At 42.3% G+C, this 19,685-nt stretch overlaps 1 protein-coding gene across 1 annotated transcript in view; it reads left to right on the forward strand.

Annotated features, from left to right (window-relative positions):
• The window catches only part of serinc1 (serine incorporator 1), a 37,643-nt gene extending 20,622 nt beyond the window's left edge, over positions 1 to 17,021 (forward strand). The window contains exons 4-10 of the mRNA XM_070885297.1: positions 1,273 to 1,352; positions 2,036 to 2,173; positions 3,268 to 3,437; positions 6,155 to 6,245; positions 7,597 to 7,738; positions 14,841 to 15,071; positions 16,086 to 17,021. Of these exons, the coding sequence (XP_070741398.1) occupies positions 1,273 to 1,352; positions 2,036 to 2,173; positions 3,268 to 3,437; positions 6,155 to 6,245; positions 7,597 to 7,738; positions 14,841 to 15,071; positions 16,086 to 16,224 (991 nt within the window). The 3' untranslated portion in view covers positions 16,225 to 17,021. The remainder of the gene's footprint in view (positions 1 to 1,272; positions 1,353 to 2,035; positions 2,174 to 3,267; positions 3,438 to 6,154; positions 6,246 to 7,596; positions 7,739 to 14,840; positions 15,072 to 16,085) is intronic.
• Positions 17,022 to 19,685: the final 2,664 nt, after the last annotated feature.

Genomic DNA, 19,685 nt, shown 5'->3' on the forward strand with positions numbered 1-19,685 from the left:
ACATCTACTCTTGAGCCAAAGTTTGTTACCATATTTTTATTTTTTGGTGTGAAGTACCTCTGTTCTCCCAATGGCTGCAGCAAAAAGGGTAAGTGACCTGCTCCCAGACTGTACCAGTGCCACTCGCTCCAGCCACAAGGAGGCTTGCAAGAGGGAGCCTATCATAATGAATATTCAATCCAAATGACATTAAGATTAGAACTATGATTTAAGTTTGTTTTGTAATTAAGTTGCCTTGAGTAATGAAGATTAGCAGATTAACACACTAAATGTGCATTCTTGCCTCTGGCCTCTTGTGTATTCCCCCTCCTTCACTCTACCATTGGTGGTTATGCCTTAGCCACCTTGGTCCCAAGCTCTGAAATTCTTTTCTTAAACCTCTTCACCTCTCCATCTTCCTCTCCTTAAAACCCTTGGTCACCCCATCTATTTTTTAAAATTTGGTTTGGGTGTCCATTTCTTCTTTACACCTTTTATGAAGCATTCTTGGGCATTTTCTATATTAAAGGCACTGTATAAATGCAAGTTGTTTATCTTGTATAGCTGTATAAGAGTACCTCTAAGATACTTCTGTTCCAGGCTGTCAAGCCCAAATTTCTTCAGCTTTTCCTCATAGCTCAAACCTCTGACAATACTGATCACCCCTGTGGCTCTTCTCTGGGCTCCCTCCCATTTCACAATTTGACTTCAAGTAAGGTGTGCCTGGATGTCTTTGTGCCCATAGAGTTTGACGTAGAAATTTTGAGGATCTCTCTTTTTAAGTTCCCGTCCCTCACATGAATGTTCCCTGTTGATTGATCTGGTTTTACACTTGCAGGCATCTGCAGATAAAATGGGCAGAGGGGCAGAACTCTCTGCTTTTATCTCTCCGTTAGCTGGTTCCACCTCTATCAGAACTTAAAAGATGGGAACGCGTGACAGTTTTAGAACTGGGTGAACAGTATAATGAGACATTGAAAGGAACAGCAGTTATTAAAGATCGAGATGTACTGTTAACTTCTTAATATTTAATGTCCTCTGTCCCTTTTACATTGCAATGATACTGTCAAGTTTTTGTGTTTTTACTATGTTTTACCATGTTAACAAGATGTATGGTTAAATGGAATGAAACATGTTAATCAGAGATGTGATAAATTGTGAAGACACATCAAAATAAGCTTCTTCCTGCTGCTGTGCTGTGTCTGCTGCAGTAATAAGGATAATAGCTAGTCCTGTAGTTTAGAATCATCCATTGTCAATGATAACCTGACCAACTTTATTTTTTTCTTCTAGATTTTGGTTTTTTAAATTTGCCACAGTGGTTGCTATCACAGTGGGTGCTTTCTTCATTCCAGAAGGACCCTTTACAACAGGTTTGTATAATGGATGTACTGATAACACTGCTGGTTCATATTACTCTGAGATTTTTTAAAGCAGACTTAGATTAAGCATTTTGATTGCCTATTATTCAGCGTGGTACATCTATGTGGATTAAATCTTGTTAGAATTTCAATACACTACTACTGTCATAAGTAACTTTGGGTCTACCAACTTTCACATGATCTCGTGTTAATGGCAGACGTCAATTCAAATAGTGCAAAGCAACACAGAAAAGGCTCTACGTAAGGCCAACTGGGAGCAGTGAAAATGATTTTTTATCGAACTACAACTAGGATCAAAGATAATGTACTTGACCTGGGAAGCTTGATGCTGACACTGAATGCAGAGATTGATGAGCAGCTTAAGTTTATTTTAAATTGACTATCTCTTTCTCTTTGTATTACATTTTTGGAAAATGCTGGCATATTCAATAATAATTCAACATCTGTGAATTTTAATTTCTACATAGCCACTAAACAAACCTATTGTGAAAAGATGCCCATTTTTACTTGGAACACTTTAATATATACTGCTCTTAAAGTCTTACTTTTCATTTTTAAATTCGTGTTTACTAAGTATGATTTTTACAATATAAATGTGCTAAAATGATTTTGCATATTTCATACTTTAAACTTGTATAATATTCCTGAGCTTTATTTTGTTTGCTTATTTACAGTCTGGTTCTATGTCGGAATGGCTGGCGCATTCTGTTTCATCTTAATCCAACTGGTTCTACTCATTGACTTTGCCCACTCCTGGAATGAATCATGGGTTGAAAAGATGGAAGAAGGCAACTCTAGGTGCTGGTATGCAGGTAGGGAAAGCAAACTGAAGAGTAGTAGCTCCTGCGTCGTGTTATAGTGTTGATATATAAATGGGGTGGGGGGGGAGGGAGGAGAACTGTCACCATTAAAGCTTTTTTTTCTTAATACTGATATTCCTCCATTCTTTGAGTTGTTAAGTAAAATGTTTCCCATGGCGATCCTCTTGAAGTACATCTGCTTTGTACCATTCTTACCGGCAAGGCTCTGTGCTCTTTCTCTTCAAGTCTCGGAATGTGTCTACCTTAAGACAAAATAAATGTAAATGGCGATTTAAAAAAAAAACATAGGTGTAGAAATTCCGCTTTCTCCTTCCCGCGGTTGTTCGACTAGATTTTAGAGAAAAAATGCGCACCTACCTGAAGCTGCTGCGCCCGCTCGAGTTCCCGATCCACAGGCCGCCTCCTCTCTGCGCATCACAGCGTGTGCTCGTAGGGACGTGCGCAGGAGTCACGGGTGTGGACACCCAATCACAGGTAAGCATTTTTTCATTCATAATAATGGGAACTCTGTTGGAGCTTGACAGATCCTACACATATCGGGAGCGAGGACATTTGTACGTGCAAGATTGCGATATTTACGCCTATCTTGCCCAGCAAATGTCCTCAAAAATCTTGCGCCTAAAAAAGCAGGTGCATAGCCTACTTTTATAGGTGCAAGTGTTTTAAAACACAAAAACATATTAAAATGAAGTTATGAAAACATATTTTATTGTTTAAAAATCCTCCTCACTATGGTAAGTTTATTTTAAGGCATAATTAAAAAACTTTAAAAAGAAAAAAAAATCAATTTTTTTTTTATACAAGACATTAATATCTTCAATTTAAATGAATCTTAAATATGTAGTGTATATTTTCTATTTTTTTTTATTAGTGTTTGGGGGCTCCAGCTTGATAGATCGGAAAAGCCGGTTTTCAACGCATGCGCATTGCGTGCTGAAAACTGGCTTTTCCGATATCTTCCCAGGTCCGTAGAAATTTTGTTCGGGTGTGGGGACGTCAGAATTTCTACCCCATAGTTTTCTGAAATGAGTACTCTAGAGTTTAGAGAACTTGTTGGCTAGCAATTTGCATAATCTTTCTTACAGCACTGCTGTCAGCAACGGGCATGAACTACCTGCTATCGCTGGTTGCCATAGTCCTTTTCTACTGTTACTACACTCATCCTGAGGGCTGCACTGAGAACAAAGTCTTCATCAGCTTAAATATGCTGCTATGCATAGCTTCCTCTGTCATGTCCATCCTCCCGAAGATACAGGTATGATCTAGAAACTTTAGAACAAAAGACCTGAATTTTGGAGCTTGAATCAAAATTTTAAACTTTGTTTTGCCTAAATAAATAAATATACTATTCCATGGTCTTAGAGCAGTAAATATATTTACAATACAATAGACAATACAGAGAACTTTAACAGAAAAAATTAAAGCAATGTCAAAGGAATAAAGTTTGAAAAAGGTACTTAATCAGCATTTTTAGACTGTTAATCACAACTACTTTCAATTGTAGACCTTTATTCTATTTTGGAGTCCCAGTGAATTGATAATGACCAATATTTATTGGAACAGGAGTAGTCCCTTTCTGCCATTATATTAGATCATGACAGTTCTGTATCTCAACTCCATTTACCTATATTTTCTCCGTATCCCTTGATACTCCTACCGACAGTCTTAAATTTCAATTGACCCAGAGACCATAGCATTTTGGGGGAAGGGTTGCAGATTTCCACTCCCTTTTGTGTGTGTGTGGGGGGGGGGGGGGTGAATTCTTCCTTATTTCACTCTAGTGTATGCTTCTATGAGTATGCTCACAGATTTGTAGAGCTGTTGATTTCTGTGGTCTGAAGGAGTCCGTGTTCCATGTTTTTATGGAATGTGCGAGGTTGCAGCCCCTATTCCACTATTTAAAGGGGCTGTTCCTCAAATTCTGGTTGCACTTCAGTCCCACACTCCTGATCTTTGGGCACCCTGTGCGGAGGGGAGTGGGTAGGTCCGAGGGCCTCCTCGTAGGACTGCTCCTGGGCACGGCCAAGGGTGCAAGAGCCGGTCCAGGCAGTGGGAGGTCGAGGGGGTCGTTCAGCCCGACTGTCTGCCTCTCTTCCGTGCTTACATCTGAGCCAGGGTGTCCCTGGAGATGGAGCACGCGGTGTCCACCGGTACGCTCGCGGCCTTCCGCGAGAGGTGGGTGCCGGAGGGACTGGAGTGCATCATCACCCCCGGCAACCAAATTTTTATTTGATTTTATATGTTTTAAAGTTTAATTTGTTTTAATGTCCCTCCAGTCAGGGGGCACTTGTATAATTTGCCTCTCTGTGCCCTTTTTTTAAAAAAAAACAAGGGCACTTGAAAAGTGTTTGAAGTGTCTCCCCCCTTTAATAAGGGGGCACTTGAGTTAATGTTTGTTTTGTTTCAGCAAAAGAGTTGTAGAGCTGTTGAGTTGGGAATGGCTTAGCCAGTCATGTGGTGCTCAAGACTCCATAAAACCCCAGCCAGTTGGGTTCAGGGGATCCACGATGAGGCATGTGGCTGTGAGCTTGTTGGCTGAACTAGTAATATGTAGTGTGATAAACCTTTGCTAATAAACCAACTAGTTCCTAATAGCAGTGCGTTGCTATGAATTCTTAAGCAAAGAACCCATGAAGCAAATACATTACACACTCCTAACTAGCCTAGCTCTAATAAGATTATGCATTCTTGTTGTGGATTACCCCACCAGAGGATCCTACCCTATCAAATCCTTTTTCGTTTTAAACCCCTCAATTACCCTTTTAAACTCCAGAGAATACAAACCATGGTTATGTAACCTGTCCTCATAATTTAACCCTTCAGGTCTCTGTATCTTTCTGGTGAATCTATGCTGTACTCCCTCCAAGGCCAATAGATCCTTCCTGAGATGCGGAGTTCAGAACTGAACGCAGTACTCCAGATGGAGCCTGACTGATGCATCATGTCCTACTTTTGTATTCCAGCCCCCTTGAGATAAACGCCAACCTACCATTCTCTTTTTTTTTGATGACTTTATGTACCTGTGCACTAGATTTTAGTGACTTTTGTACATGGACATCTGAATCCCACAGCTCCAAGGCTTACCCAGAAGAAAATATTCTGATTTGGCTTTCTTTGATCCAAAGTGGATGACCTCACACTTTCCCCACATTGAACTCCATTTGCCATAGTTTTGTCCACTCACTTAATCTGTAAGTCCTTTTGCTATGTCTCCTAACTTAGTGTCGTCTGCACATTTGTATCTACAATTCTCTTCCTTCATCCAATTAATTTCTATGATGAAAATGCTGAGGCCCTAGTAAAGATCCCTGGGGAATACCACTTGTCACATCCTGCCAATCAAAGAATGCTCCCTTTATCCCTTATGTCTCTAACCTCCTAACTAATTATCAACCCATATCATAGTTCTCTCCTATTCTTTGTGCTGCCATTCTTTGATAACCTCCTGTGCAGAACCTTATCAAAATGCCTTCTGGTAGTTCATATACACAATATCCATAGACATTCAGCATGCCCGTGACCTCAAAAAATGCAACTAGATTAGTGTTACGTATGCAATAAAGGTTCAAACTGAGTACTGTTTAACTAAGCAAGGTACAACCTTGGTTCTGCTTTATTTAGACCCAAAGTGTCTGACTCCCAAAATGCTTGGCTTTTAAAGCAGAGCAGTACCATGTGTGTGCTACTCAGTGGCCTCCAACAATGACATCATTTGGTGGCTACAAACAGCATGTACATACATGACAATTAGTCAGATGTGACCTACTTTTCACAAATGTGCAAGTGAAATGTGGATGTGGAACAAGTACAAATTTCCTGAAGAAGACAAAATGGTGGGCCTACTGATAAAGTAGGCTAACTTTTATAGCATCATTGTGTGTATTAATGGAACATGCATATAAAATCACTACCAGGAATACATACATTCTACACCTTATATAAATATATTGAAAATTGTTGTTGTATTTTCAGGAGTCCCAGCCTCGCTCTGGTTTGCTGCAATCCTCTATCATCACCTTGTATACCATGTATCTAACGTGGTCAGCTATGACTAATGAACCAGGTACTCTGTTCATTTTAGTTATTGTGTTTTAGTTAATATATTCCATCCTCAAATAATGTCTCGTAGGAGACAGATTATTTTTGTGTTGGCTATAAATAATGCCCCATGATATAATCTAATTTTTTTTTTAAAACAGACTCCAGTCCAATAGTCCCTCAGCAGTGAAGGATAAAGTTTTCATTGTGTACCATGACCATGTTACTCCAGAATGCTGCTATATCATTTATTTTTATCCTGATTTCAATGTTATGGAATTGAAAGGGTGGTATTGAAAATTGCATTGATGCATTGCTTTAAAAATGTGTTGGTTTATATTTTGGTGCTGGATTTCTGTCAGTTTAGAAATATTCTGGAAATGCTGAAGCAGCTTATTTTCCTATTTGGCATGTTAGTGGGAGCAACCTTATTAAGCAATGGGCTTTATTTTCTTTGTCTTTTTTAAAATCCAAACTTATTCATTCCTCCAGATGGTACTGTATTTTTTAAATAGTTGCATCCATGATATTTCTAAGTGACCTGCAGTCAAGCTTATCATGGATCATGTGTTGCTTGGAAAAATTGTGCCAGACTGAGAGTGGTTGGGAACTTGTAGCTGGTGCTGCCTAAGCCCATCTGCACTGAAAATGGTGGTTTACCAACACTGATGCAGTTTTACTTTAAATATGGAAAATTGTCTTTTGGCAGTTTCTGAAGATAGGATCTCAATTTTACTACCAACAATCACAAATTAAAAGCGTGTTGCTCCTGTAGTTAGATTTAGTTGTTTGGCTCATTAGAGCTGTTTAATTGAATAAATTGAATGCTAACCTGCTTTTGCTTTTTGCCTTTTTAATAGAATCACACAAGTTTAATTTACATCAGTAGAATGAAAATTCTTAAATAGTTAATTTTAATGACCAGAATGATGGCTGAGATTGTGATATAAAACTGAATATGCTTTGTACATTGTAATTGGATAGAAAGGATGTCCGGTAGACGCACTTTGGGAAATTATATAATGGCTATTTTGGCTGCACTGAGCAGGAGTGAGTAAAGCACTCATCCTCTCATGCTTTATGGATCTGCATAGATTAGAGGCCTTCTGTGTTCCATCTTCAATTAAATTAACAAACTAGTTGAATAATTGATTCTTTGTGGTCAGATTGGAAACTCTGGCATACTCCGGCTTTGTCTTGTTCATAATTCAGTCGAGTCCATCTTTAAAGCACTTTGCTTTTTTTTTAAATGGTTCTTAAAAGAGAATGCTCTCTGCTTGAATATCTAGATTTAATAAGTTGAAGCTTAGACAGCGATGAAAAATTAGTAAGTAACTTCAAGGGGAATTTACTTTTTTATGTTTAATTTCTTACAGACCGAAAATGCAATCCCAGTTTGTTGAGCATGATTGGGTACAACAGCACAGGAACTCATGTCCCTGGTCAGGTCATCCAGTGGTGGGATGCACAAGGAATTGTAGGACTGGTCCTATTTTTGCTTTGTGTTCTTTATTCAAGGTCAGTAACCATCAGACCCAAGCTCCTGATAAGAGCTGTCCTTTTTTCCAAATGAGTTCAGTTTGATCAGGAGGGCTTTTTCTTTTTAAAAAGTATATGCCCGAAGGGTAACAACAAACTAATTGTTAGCTAAAGTCACTCTGTGCATGTGAATTGCACTTGCACCTTATTGGGGGGGGGGGTAATTTAGATCATGAAATCCTACCATAGAAATTCCTCAAAGAAATTAAGGAGTCTATCAGGCAGGAATGTCTCCATTTGAAGCCATATTGATTGCTGTTTACTAGGTTATTGCACAGATAATCTTCGAGTTTACTCCTGATCAGTACAATTATTTTACATGGGATTAAAGTAAGAACAATAGATGTAGTTGCCTGTGTTTGCTGTGTCACCCTTTTTGAATATAGATATCATTTTAGCCTGTTTCCAATTGGCTGGTACATCTCCATTTTTTAGTTTCATTCCTGGTAAATGGTGTTATTGAAGTAAATTATAACATGTGCAATCTTATTAATATGTGATTGGAGAGCTGAAAAATGCCTGACTCCTCTGCATCTTTCTCCTCTATGTACCAAGTGCAGTCCTCTTTATCTCAACAGCAAATCTAATCTGTAGCATTCACTTAGTCATCCTGCAGCGGATCTCACAGGTGAAAGTTAGAACTACTTATTTACAGAACACTGAATGCAGCAGTTCTTTGTAAGGAAGTTCCAAAAGCTGCTTTAATTTCTAGTGTATAAGAGAGTGGTGAGAATATGAAACTTGCTACCACAGGGAGTGGTTGAGGTGAATAGTAGATGTATTTAAGGGGAGGCTAGATATGTATATGAGGGAGAAGGGAATAGAGGGTTATGCTGATGGTGCTAGATGAGGAAGAATGGAAGGAGGCTCAAGCGGAGCATAAACGCTGGCATGGACTGGTTGGGCCGAATGGCCTGTTTCTGTGCTGTATATTCTCTGTACCTGAGATATATATCTCTTGACTTCCTCTGAATCAGAATCTAAGACATCCTGCAACTTTCTTCTGGGGGATTTTTAAAATTAATTCCTGGGATGTGGGTGTTGCTGGCAAGACCAGCATTTATTGCCCATCCCTACTTTCCTTTGAGAAGGTGGTGGTGAACTGCCTTCAACAGTGGCAGTTCATGAGGTGAAGGTACTCCCACAGTGCGGTTAGGGAGGGTGTTGCAGGATCTTGACCCAGCGACGATGAAGGAATGGCGATATAGTTCCAAGTCAGAATGGTGTGTGACTTAAAGGGAACTTGCAGGTGGTGGTGTTCCCATATGCCTGCTGGCTTTGGCCTTCTAGATGGTAGAGGTTTCAGGTTTGGGAGGTGCTGTCTAAGAAGCCTTGGCGAGTTGCTGAAGTCCATCTTGTAGATGGTACATGCCGTTGGTAGAGTGAATGTTTAAGGTGGTGGATGGGTTGCTTTGTCGCAGATGATGTCGAGCTTCCTGAGTGTTGGAGCTGCACTCATCCACGCAAGTGAACAGTATTCCATCACACTTCTGACTTGTGCCTTGTAGATGGTGAAAAGTCTTTGAGGAGTCAGGAGGTGAGTCACTCGCTGCAGAATACTTGGCCTCTGACCTTCCCTTGTAGCCACAGTATTTATGTGGCTGGTCCAGTTAAGTTTCTGATCAATGGTGACCCCCAGGATGTTGTTGGGAGATTCAGCAATGGTAATCCTGCCGAATGTCACGGGGAGATGGCTGGATGCTTTCTTGTTGGAGATGGTCATTGCCTAGCACTTAAGTGGCAAGTAACATTCACGTCGCACATTAGCCCAAGCCTAAATGCCATCCAGGTCTTGCTGCTTGTGGGCATTGACTGCTTCATTATCTGAGGAGTTGCGAATGGAACTGAACACTGTGCAATCATCAGCGAATATCTAGTATACTGCCCTGAGGAACTCCTACATCAACCCCTGTGGCTGAGATGACAACCACAACCATCTTCCTTAGTGCGAGATATGACTCCAGCCAGTGGAGTTTGACCACTGATTCTCATTGGCTTCAATTTTACTAGGGCTCCTTGATGCCACACTCAGTCAAATGCTTCCACATAGGATCCTTACTAAGTAATTTCTGTACAATGCCCCTAAACAGTTATCTACTTGGGGATTTGGTCCCTTAGTTGATTTCTAACATGCCTGGAGCTGCCAGCAAATCAGAACTTAAACTCTTTCGATTGTGTTCCTAATACAAATGAGACTGCACACAGGAAGGTTAAAGTAACAGTGACCCAAGTCTTTATTAAGACACTTCAGAGTGACGAACAGACCTTAGGGGCCGGCTTATACACAGTGCTCCCTTGGGACTACAGGGGATGTGCTCCCTAGTGGTGGAACATGAAAGTGCATGCTTTACAGATGCACACCATCACTCCCGGCCCCCCCCCCCCCCCCCGCCAAAAAAAACTATTTACAAGGTGAGGCGGTCGGGAGCCTTTCTTTCCCTGGTGGACTGCCTCGGTACAAATGTCTGTTCTGGTGTGTTGGCTGTGCCCTCGCTGGGCTGGCGTGTTGTTGGCCCTGCAGGGCTGCTGGGTGAGCCTGGCCTTGCTGGGCTGTTGGGTGTGATGGGTTTGATTTCCTGGTCCGGCGTGGTGTCGTTGATCCTTTGGGTGTATGTTGTAGGCTCGGAAAAAGGTGGTTTCTGCTGTGGGTTGTTCAGGGCAGTCTGTGAACCGCAGCCTTGTTTGGTCCAGGTGCTTTCTGTAAATTTGTCCATTGTCTAGTTTGACTACAAACACCTTACTCCCTTCTTTAGCTATCACCGTGCCCACGATCCACTTGCGACCATGTCCATAGTTTAGCACATAGACGGGGTCATTCAGATCAATTTCCCGTGATACAGTGGCATGACCACCATTTACATTTTGTTGCTGCCGCCTGCTCTCTATCTGATCATGCAGGTTGGGGTGAACCAGTGAGAGTCTGGTTTTAAGTGTCCTTTTCATGAGTAGCTCAGCCGGGGACACCCCTGTGAGTGAGTGGGGTCTCGTGTGGTAGCTGAGCAGTACTCGGGACAGGCGGGTTTGGAGTGAGCCTTCTGTGACTCGTTTGAGGCTCTGTTTGATTGTTTGTACTGTCTGCTCCGCCTGCTCATTGGAGGCTGGTTTAAACGGGGCCGAGGTGACATGTTTAATCCCATTGCGGGTCATGAATTCTTTAAATTCGGCACTGGTGAAACATGGCCCGTTGTCACTGACCAGTACGTCAGGCAGGCCGTGGGTGGCAAACATGGCCCTCAGGCTTTCAATGGTGGCGGTGGCAGTGCTTCCCGACATTATTTCACATTCAATCCATTTTGAAAAAGTATCCACCACCACCCGGAACATTTTACTGAGAAACGGGCCCGCATAGTCAACATGGATCCTCGACCATGGTCTGGAGGGCCAGGACCACAAACTTAGTGGTGCCTCTCTGGGCGCGTTGCTCAACTGAGCACACACACTGCATTGCCGTACACAGGACTCTGTGTCAGAGTCGATACCGGGCCACCACACGTGGGATCTGGCTATTGCTTTCATCATTACTATACCCGGGTGTGTGCTGTGGAAATCAGAGATGAACGTCTCCCTATCCTTTTTGGATAGCACTACGCGGTTACCCCACAACAGGCAGTCTGCCTGAATGGACAGCTCATCCTCTCGCCGCTGGAACGGCTTTATTAGCTCTTGCATTTCAACTAGGATGCCTGCCCAACTCCCATGCAGTACACAGTTTTTTTACTCGGGACAGCAGAGGATCTTGGCTGGTCCAAGTCCTAATCTGGCGGGCCGTGACAGGTGATTTATCATTTTCAAATGCTTCCATGATGACCAACAAGTCTGCGGGCTGCGCCACCATCAACAAGTTTGCAGGCTGCACCATTTCCACCCCTGTGGTGGGCAATGGTAGCCGACTGAGAGCATCCGCACAGTTCTCGGTGCCTGGCCTATGGCGGATGGTATAGTTATACGCTGATAGCGCGAGTGCCCACCTTTGTATGCGGGCTGAGGCATTAGTATTTATCCCCTTGTTTTCAGCGAACAGGGATATGAGGGGCTTGTGATCAGCTTCCAGCTCATATTTGAGGCCAAACAGGTACTGATGCATTTTCTTTACCCCGAACACACACGCTAATGCCTCTTTCTCAATCATGCTGCAGGCCCTCTCGGCCTTAGACAAGCTCCTGGAGGCATAGGCGACAGGTTGCAACTTCCACGCAATGTTAGCTGCTTGTTATACACACCCGACTCCGTATGACGACACATCACATGCTCACACGGGTTATACAATACAAGCAGCTTGTTGGAGCATAAAATGTTTATGGCTTTCTCAAAAGCAATTACTTGGTTTTTTCCCCATACCCAGTTTTTGCCTTTACGCAATAACACATGTAGGGGCTCTAAGAGGGTGCTTAACCCCGGTAGAAAGTTAACAAAATAGTTGAGGAGTCCCAGGAACGACCGCAGCTCCGTGACGTTCTGTAGCCTGGGCGCGTTCCTGATAGCCTTTGTCTTGGCGTCTATGGGCCGAATGCCGTCCGCCGCGATCTTTCTCCTCAAAAACTCCCCTTCTGTTGCCATGAAGACGCATATCGACCTCTTCAGCCGCAGCCCTATATGATCCAGTCGCTGGAGGACCTCCTCCAGGTTTTGTAGGTGCTCGCGGTGTCCTGACCCATGACCAATATGTTGTCCTGAAAAACCACCGTGCGTGGTACCGACTTGAGTAGGCTCTCCATGTTTCTCTGGAAGATCGCTGCAGCCGACCGAATTCCAAACGGGCATCTGTTGTAGGTGAATAGTCCCTTGTGCGTGTTGATGCAGGTGAGGCCCTTCGAAGACTCCCCCAATTCCTGCATCATGTAGGCCAAAGTCAGGTCGAGCTTGGTGAACGTCTTGCCTCCTGCCAGCGTCGCAAATAGGTCGTCTGCTTTAGGTAGTGGGTATTGGTCCTGTTGCGAGAAACGATTAATAGTTACTTTATAATCGCCGCAAATCCTGACCATGCCATCACTTTTGAGTACTGGAACAATCGGGCCGGCCCACTCGCTGAATTCTACTGGGGAGGTGATGCCCTCGCGTTGCAACTTGTCCAGCTCGATTTCTACACTCTCCCTCATGTGAGGTACCGCTCGCGCCTTGTGGTAAATGGGTCGTGCCTCTGGGACCAAGTGGATCCGCACCTTCGCCCCGAAAAGTTTCCAATGCCTGGCTCAAAGGGAAGGAAATTTAGTTAAGAACCTTGGGTACATGAGGCCTCATCGACATGTGATAGCGCTCGGATGTCATCCCAGTTCCAGCGGATTTTGCCCAGCCAGCTACTTCCAAGCAGTGTGGGGCCATCACCTGGGACAATCCAGAGTGGCAGTTCGTACACCATGCCCTCGTATGTGACCTTGACCATGGCGCTGCCCAGGACAGTGATGAGCTCTTTAGTGTACGTTCTCAGTTTCGTGTGGATGGGGCTCAGGGCTGGTCTGAGTGACTTGTTGCACCACCGTCTCTCAAACATCTTTTTACTCATGATGGATTGGCTTGTGCTAGTGTTCAGTTCCATGGCTACGGATAAGCCATTCAATTTGAAATTTAGCATTCTAGGTGGACAATTCGTTGAATGTGTGCACCCCATGTACTTCAGCATCTGCCTCCTCTGAGGCTCAAAATTGCTTTGATCCACCACGGACCGATCTTCCTCTGCCACGTGGTGGTTAGCAGGTTTTGCAGTGTGCAAGCTTATTGGAGGTGCCCCATTGTTCCACAGCTCTTGCAAACATACCCTTTGAAGCGGCATGAATAGGCTGAATGGAAGCCTCCACAACACCAACAAGGTGTGAATTGCCTTGCATTCATCCTTTGTTAAGGACTGAGTCATCTGGGTCACCTGAGGCCCACTGGCAGTTGCATACTCGTGGTTTCTGCCCTGTACATTTCTGCTCACAAACACCGTTCCAGTTAATTTATGAACATTGCTAGCACTTGTGTGCTGAGAGATTTGTTTGGTGTTAGCACAGGCATTTATGCCCACCAGTGATATCACAATGGCCTTACTGAGGGTCGGTGTCTCTACAGTCAAAAGTTTTCGTAGGATAGTCTCGTGGCCAATGCCCAGTACAAAAAAGTCTCAGCATCTGCTCCAGGTAGCCATCAAACTCACATTGTCCTGCAAGTCGCCTTAGCTCGGTGACGTAGCTCGCCACTTCCTGACCTTCAGATCGCTGGCACGTGTAGAACCGATACCTCGCCATCAGCACGCTCTTCTTCGAGTTAAGATGCTCCCGAACCAGTGTACACAGCTCCTCCTATGACTTATCTGTGGGTTTCAACGGAGTCTCAAGATTCTTCATGAGGCTGTAGGTTGGTGCCCTGCAGACCATGAGGAGGATCGCTCCTTTTTGCAGCGCTTCCTTCTCCGTCCAGCTCGTTGACTACAAAGTACTGGTCTAGCCGTTTGACATAGGCTTCTCAGTCCTCACCCTCCGAGAACTACTTCAGGATGCCCACAGTTTGCTGCATCTTTGCGTTGGATTCGTATACTCGTCGCCAGTTATTGTGTTCCTAACACAGATGAGACTGCACACAGGGAGCTTAAAGTAACAGTGACCTCAGTCTTTATTAAGACACTCCAGTGTCAGGAACAGGCCTTGGGGGGGCCGGCTTATATACAGTGCTCCCAAGGGATGCTGGGAGTGGAACATGGGAGTGCATGCTTTACAGACACACAACAGTTTCCATCATCACCTTCTGCAAAGTACCTGTCTTCTAAAACCAGTTGTTTACTTGTTTTATTTCTGTTCTTTACATACTCAAAACATTAATTCTAGATCTTTACTTTGGGTTGTAAAGGTAATGGGTGTGAACTCCAGGTTTTCTGTAAAGGTCATGGGTCATACACCTTGGACACCAGGGTGAATGTTGCAACCTCGATTAAATTGTTTTACAATTAGTTAATACTTCACTCTAAATAAGGAAATATTAAGTAATTACAAGCAAGAGAAAGCTAATAAGGGCACTGTACCCTAGTAGACAACTTACTATTCAGTAACCGCTTTTGTAAGTTTTGATATGATCCTGTTGCATGATATTAAGCTTCTAAATTTTCACACAGCATCCGGACATCAAACAATAGCCAGGTTAACAAACTGACTCTGACTAGTGATGAATCTACACTGATAGAAGAAGGAGTTGGTCGAAATGATGGTTCCCTGGATGATGGTAATAATGCACAGCGTGCAGAGGACAATGAGAAAGATGGTGTCACCTACAGCTACTCCTTCTTTCACTTTATGCTGTTTTTGGCTTCCCTTTATATCATGATGACACTAACCAACTGGTACAGGTATGTAAACATTTTAAGCCAAAAAATCTTACTAACTGGCGATAGATTTGTACCAAAACATGAGAGTTTTCTGTTACTGCTTCAATAGTCCATATGCTGCTTGTTTTTCTAAGCAAATAATGTGATTGTATATATGTGAAACATATTTTAAGATGCTTATTACCTAAACAACAAATTTATAGCAGTTGGCTGGTCCAACATTAAAAACAAATAAAAGTAGAACTCTATTCTGAAACCCCTCAATTCAAGATTAGAAGCTAATATTTTAAATTATTAAACCTTTTTGTTATATTAGGAAGTGCTTTAGAATGAAATGAATAGGCATTGTAGCTTTAATGAGACATGATACATTTTGTATTTATATCTAAAGTAGAATGTGTGGTTCCCCTAATGGCTTAGTTGTTAAATTTGCTTTCCATTGTGGAATTAAGCCATAAATATGAGGGAGTTCTCCGATTTGATCCTGGTTTGTGCAGAATACTTGCCCTCATCTTGGCTTCTAGTAATGCTGTTTTGTCTCAGTGGCCCTAATCAACTGTGGTTCCTGCTGCTGATTACTCTCTGGTGACTCCTGCTGCATATGTGGGTTTTGGGTGAGAGAATTGAACTCTACTACAATGCCCCTTTAGCATCATGATGCTCACCATCATTTGGGTAATTTGCTGACTTTGTGCTCCTGGCAGGAAACCTTACCCACTGAGAGCACATATCAGAAATTCCAGTACATGTTGTGCACCATTTTCTATACATAAATGTTTGGAAAATCATGCTTAGAATTTCTGATATGTGCTCTCCTGGGGCAAGGAGCACAAAGTTAGAAAATTAGCCGTATGAATAGCTACTTGGCCAAAGTAGTGGAGGGAGCTTGCACCTGTTAACCAAACCCAGCAAGGAGGGGATAGGGGGAAAGTAACTAAATATGGTATTATGAAGGATACCACTGGTATAGTGTACATTAGAAAATGAATGCACGAAGGACAATACATATTACATTGTTTTTTTTTTCCTTTTTAGCCCTGATTCCTCATATGAAATGATGACTAGTAAATGGCCATCAGTTTGGGTGAAGATTTCTTCCAGCTGGATTTGCATCATGCTCTATGGATGGACCCTGGTTGCTCCACTTGTTTTGACAACTCGTGAATTTGATTGAAGAGCCTAAATTTAAAAAGCATGTGGTTTTCTCTTGCCATGCCTAGTTTGTCTTGTGACTAAAATCCAAATTAAAGGCAGTATTTGAAGATGACTGTGTAATTAAATATGGGTGTGCTACTGTGTGGTAGAATTTATTTTTTCCCTCTTGCATGATTGGAATAACTCATCATAGCTGTGAAATGTTTAAAGGGATTTTGCTGAACTCGACCCTAAATGCAGATTATTCTTGTAATCTTTAACTGATTGCTGAAATAGTATGAACACAGGTCATTAAATGTTTTACATCTATTTAAATGTTAGTGTGACTGAATCTCCAAATAAAGTGAATTGTTGTGCTCAGATTAATTAGTAAATATTTCGAAGAGGAAAAGGCAACTTTTTTGTTTTCTTTTAATTACAGTTGAATCTTGAAATGTGTAACTGGTCTGTAGAAGTTTTCTGCTTGGCTTAGCAGTGACTAGGAAAAGGCTTGTCAGCATTGTGTACATTTTAGATTCCACTGTCTGCAGAATGAATTTGACTTGCTGTGCTGTTTCTAATGCAACACTTAAGTATTGTAGGAGTTACTGTTTTCACTAGCTTTTTGGGGTGCACTTACTAAACCTAAATGTAAGTTTGAACAATCGGCCAATGCAGCTGACATTTAATAATTGACTGGTCTTGCTTTAATCTCAACTGTGATTTGGTACAGCCATTTAGAAGAAAATGGAGACGATTGTGAAAATAATCCCTTTTTACCGAGTGAATTTGATTGTGGATTTTATTGCAAACAGTATTAAAAAAAATCTTCTTTGATGTTAGAAACTACAGAGTGAATTTATAAATGGGTTCCCAATGTCGACACTGATAACTTCACCCTAGGCTTGTTCGCTTCAGTAGTATAAATTTCCAAACTATATTAGTTGGTGTAATTTTTATTCATTATATAGGAACTCCATGTAGCCTGCTGTCTAATTGTCTTTTGTGCTTCAAAGTCCCCACTGTCTTTGCTGTGTGTATATTGATAATTGAGACACCCCTCTTTTTCCCCCCCCCCCCCCCCCCCCCCCCACCCGTCATAATCTCATGAAACAGTAACTATACATCTGTCCGTAAGAGTGATGAAAGCTATAGTAATGTCATTGAAAAGTAGTCTAATCAAGTTTTTGATGCTTCTGAGACCTTTTCAGGACCCGAGGTAAAAATGTTGGCATTGATTGGATTGTTTTGAAAGCATTCTTCTGATTTTCTTTTAAAAAAATCAGCATTGATTGGCCTATTAGTTTTTTTAAAAAAAACTATCACTTTGTGGAGAGAATTAATCTTAAATCACCTGCTCAGTCTTGTTTCTAATTTTAATTACTGCTGTTTACGTTTGTCAGGATAACTAGATAAAGATGATTCAACAAGATTTTTAATTTAAAAAAAAAATGTAACTTCTACCTGTAAGCATCAGCCACTTTGAAATCTAATGTTGTAGTAAGACTTTTGAATTGTTTATTTGTGAACTATGTGTTGTAACTGTTTCAAATAAACTTTGACAAAGCAAGTCAGTTTCTTTGTTCTCCCAAAACTTGTCTGTCCCTAATCGGAATTAATTGGCCTAAAGTCCAAAACTCAACTAATGTTGATCACAACTCAGTACAAACATTTTAAAATTATTATTCAGGTAGTTTTAAACCTATAGTTCTGCTATAGGAATAGATCATGTGCCTAGTGCTAAAAGATACAGGCCACATATGCTTGAATTACATTTACCTCATCCTCGATTCTGAGGGACTGCCTATGATGAAGGAAGACTTGCTTCCATTCTTAACTTGAGTTCTTAGGTGGCTGTACAGTCCAATACGAGAACCAGTCTCTATCACAGGTGGGACAGATAGTTGTTGATGGAACGAGGTGGGACAGGTTTGCCGCACGCTCTTTCCGCTGCCTGTGCTTGATTTCTGCATGCTCTCGGCGACGAGACTCGAGGCGCTCAGCCCTCTCCCAGATGCACTTCCTCCTCTTAGGGTGGTCTTTGGCCAGGGACTCCCAGGTGTCAGTGGGGATGTTGCACTTTCAGGGAGGCTTTGAGGGTGTCCTTGTAATGTTTCCACTGCTCACGTTTGGCTCGTTTGCCGTGAAGGAGTTCTGAGTCGAGCGCTTGCTTTGGGGGTTTCGTGTCTGGCATGCGAACTTTGTGGCCTGCCCAAGTGGTCAGTGCTTCGATGCTGGGGATGTTGGCGCATCTGTCCTCCCAGGGGATTTGTAGGATCTTGCGGAGACATCGTTGGTGGTATTTCTCCAGCGACTTGGTGTCACATTTATCTATTGTGTGTTAACCTTATTCCCAGTATACATTATATTTTCTCAGTGAATGGAACATCTCTTTCCTCAAGACCTTTTGTTCCCCATTATTTACTTGATTTTAAAAAGGTGTATATATTTAGTTTTCCTCTACTGCAGTGTATGGATGCATAGTTCTTGTTGGAATAGCACTGCCCTCAACAACTTTTTAAACATAATCAGTAGGAGGCCACACTGCCCTTCGAGTCTGCTCCGTTGTTCAATAAGATCACGGCTGCTCAGTTACCTCAACTTTCCTGTCCGATTCTTATCACTTGATGCCCCTAGAGTTCAAAATTCTCTCGGCCTTGCATATACTCAACAATTCAGCATCTGCAGCCCCAAAGATTCACAATCCTCAGTGAAGGAAATTCCTGAGTTTCAGGATAACGGGTCAGCCATTTAAGACTATGACCTAGTTCTAGACTCTCCAGCCAAGGGAAACTACCCTGTCAATCACCCCAAATGAGATCACCTCTCCTAAACTTGAGTATAGGTCCAATCTACTCAATCTATCATAGGACAACCCTCTAATCCCAGGGACCAAGTTAGTGAACCTTAGAGGTGGTGCATCAAAGCCACACATGTCCTGTCTCTGACTAAAACTGCACAGTACTCCAGGTGTAGGTCTCACCAAAGCCCTGTACAATTGTAGCAAGGCCTCTTACACTCCAAATACCTTATAAAGGTCAACATGCAATTTTCTTTCCTAATTGCTTGCTGTATAACTATTCTAACTGTTTTGTACAAGGACACCTAAATCTCAACACCAACATTTAATAATTTCTCACCATTTAAATACTTTTTCTATTCTTCCTACTGAAGTAAATAACCTCTCATTTCTCCACATTATACTCCATCTGCTGCCTTACTTGCCCACTCACTTAACCGGTCTATATTTCTTTGTCATTTTCATTATTTCTGGAGTTGTGTGAGATGGCTTCTCCAAGACCTCATGCATCAGCCACTCGGTTCAATGACCTGGCATTGCAGACACTGGTGGGGGCAGTGGAGAGGAGGGAGGCAGGCACTTCCCTCCATCTGGGAGGCCAACTCAACAGGTTTTTAAGCACCATGTGGGCAGAGATGGCTGTGGAGGTGTCAGCCAGCAGTGTGGTGCATAGAAACCCTACATAGCACCTCAAGAAATTC

This window comes from Pristiophorus japonicus, chromosome 7 (assembly GCF_044704955.1).
Source record: "Pristiophorus japonicus isolate sPriJap1 chromosome 7, sPriJap1.hap1, whole genome shotgun sequence".
Taxonomy (NCBI): Eukaryota; Metazoa; Chordata; class Chondrichthyes; family Pristiophoridae; genus Pristiophorus; species Pristiophorus japonicus.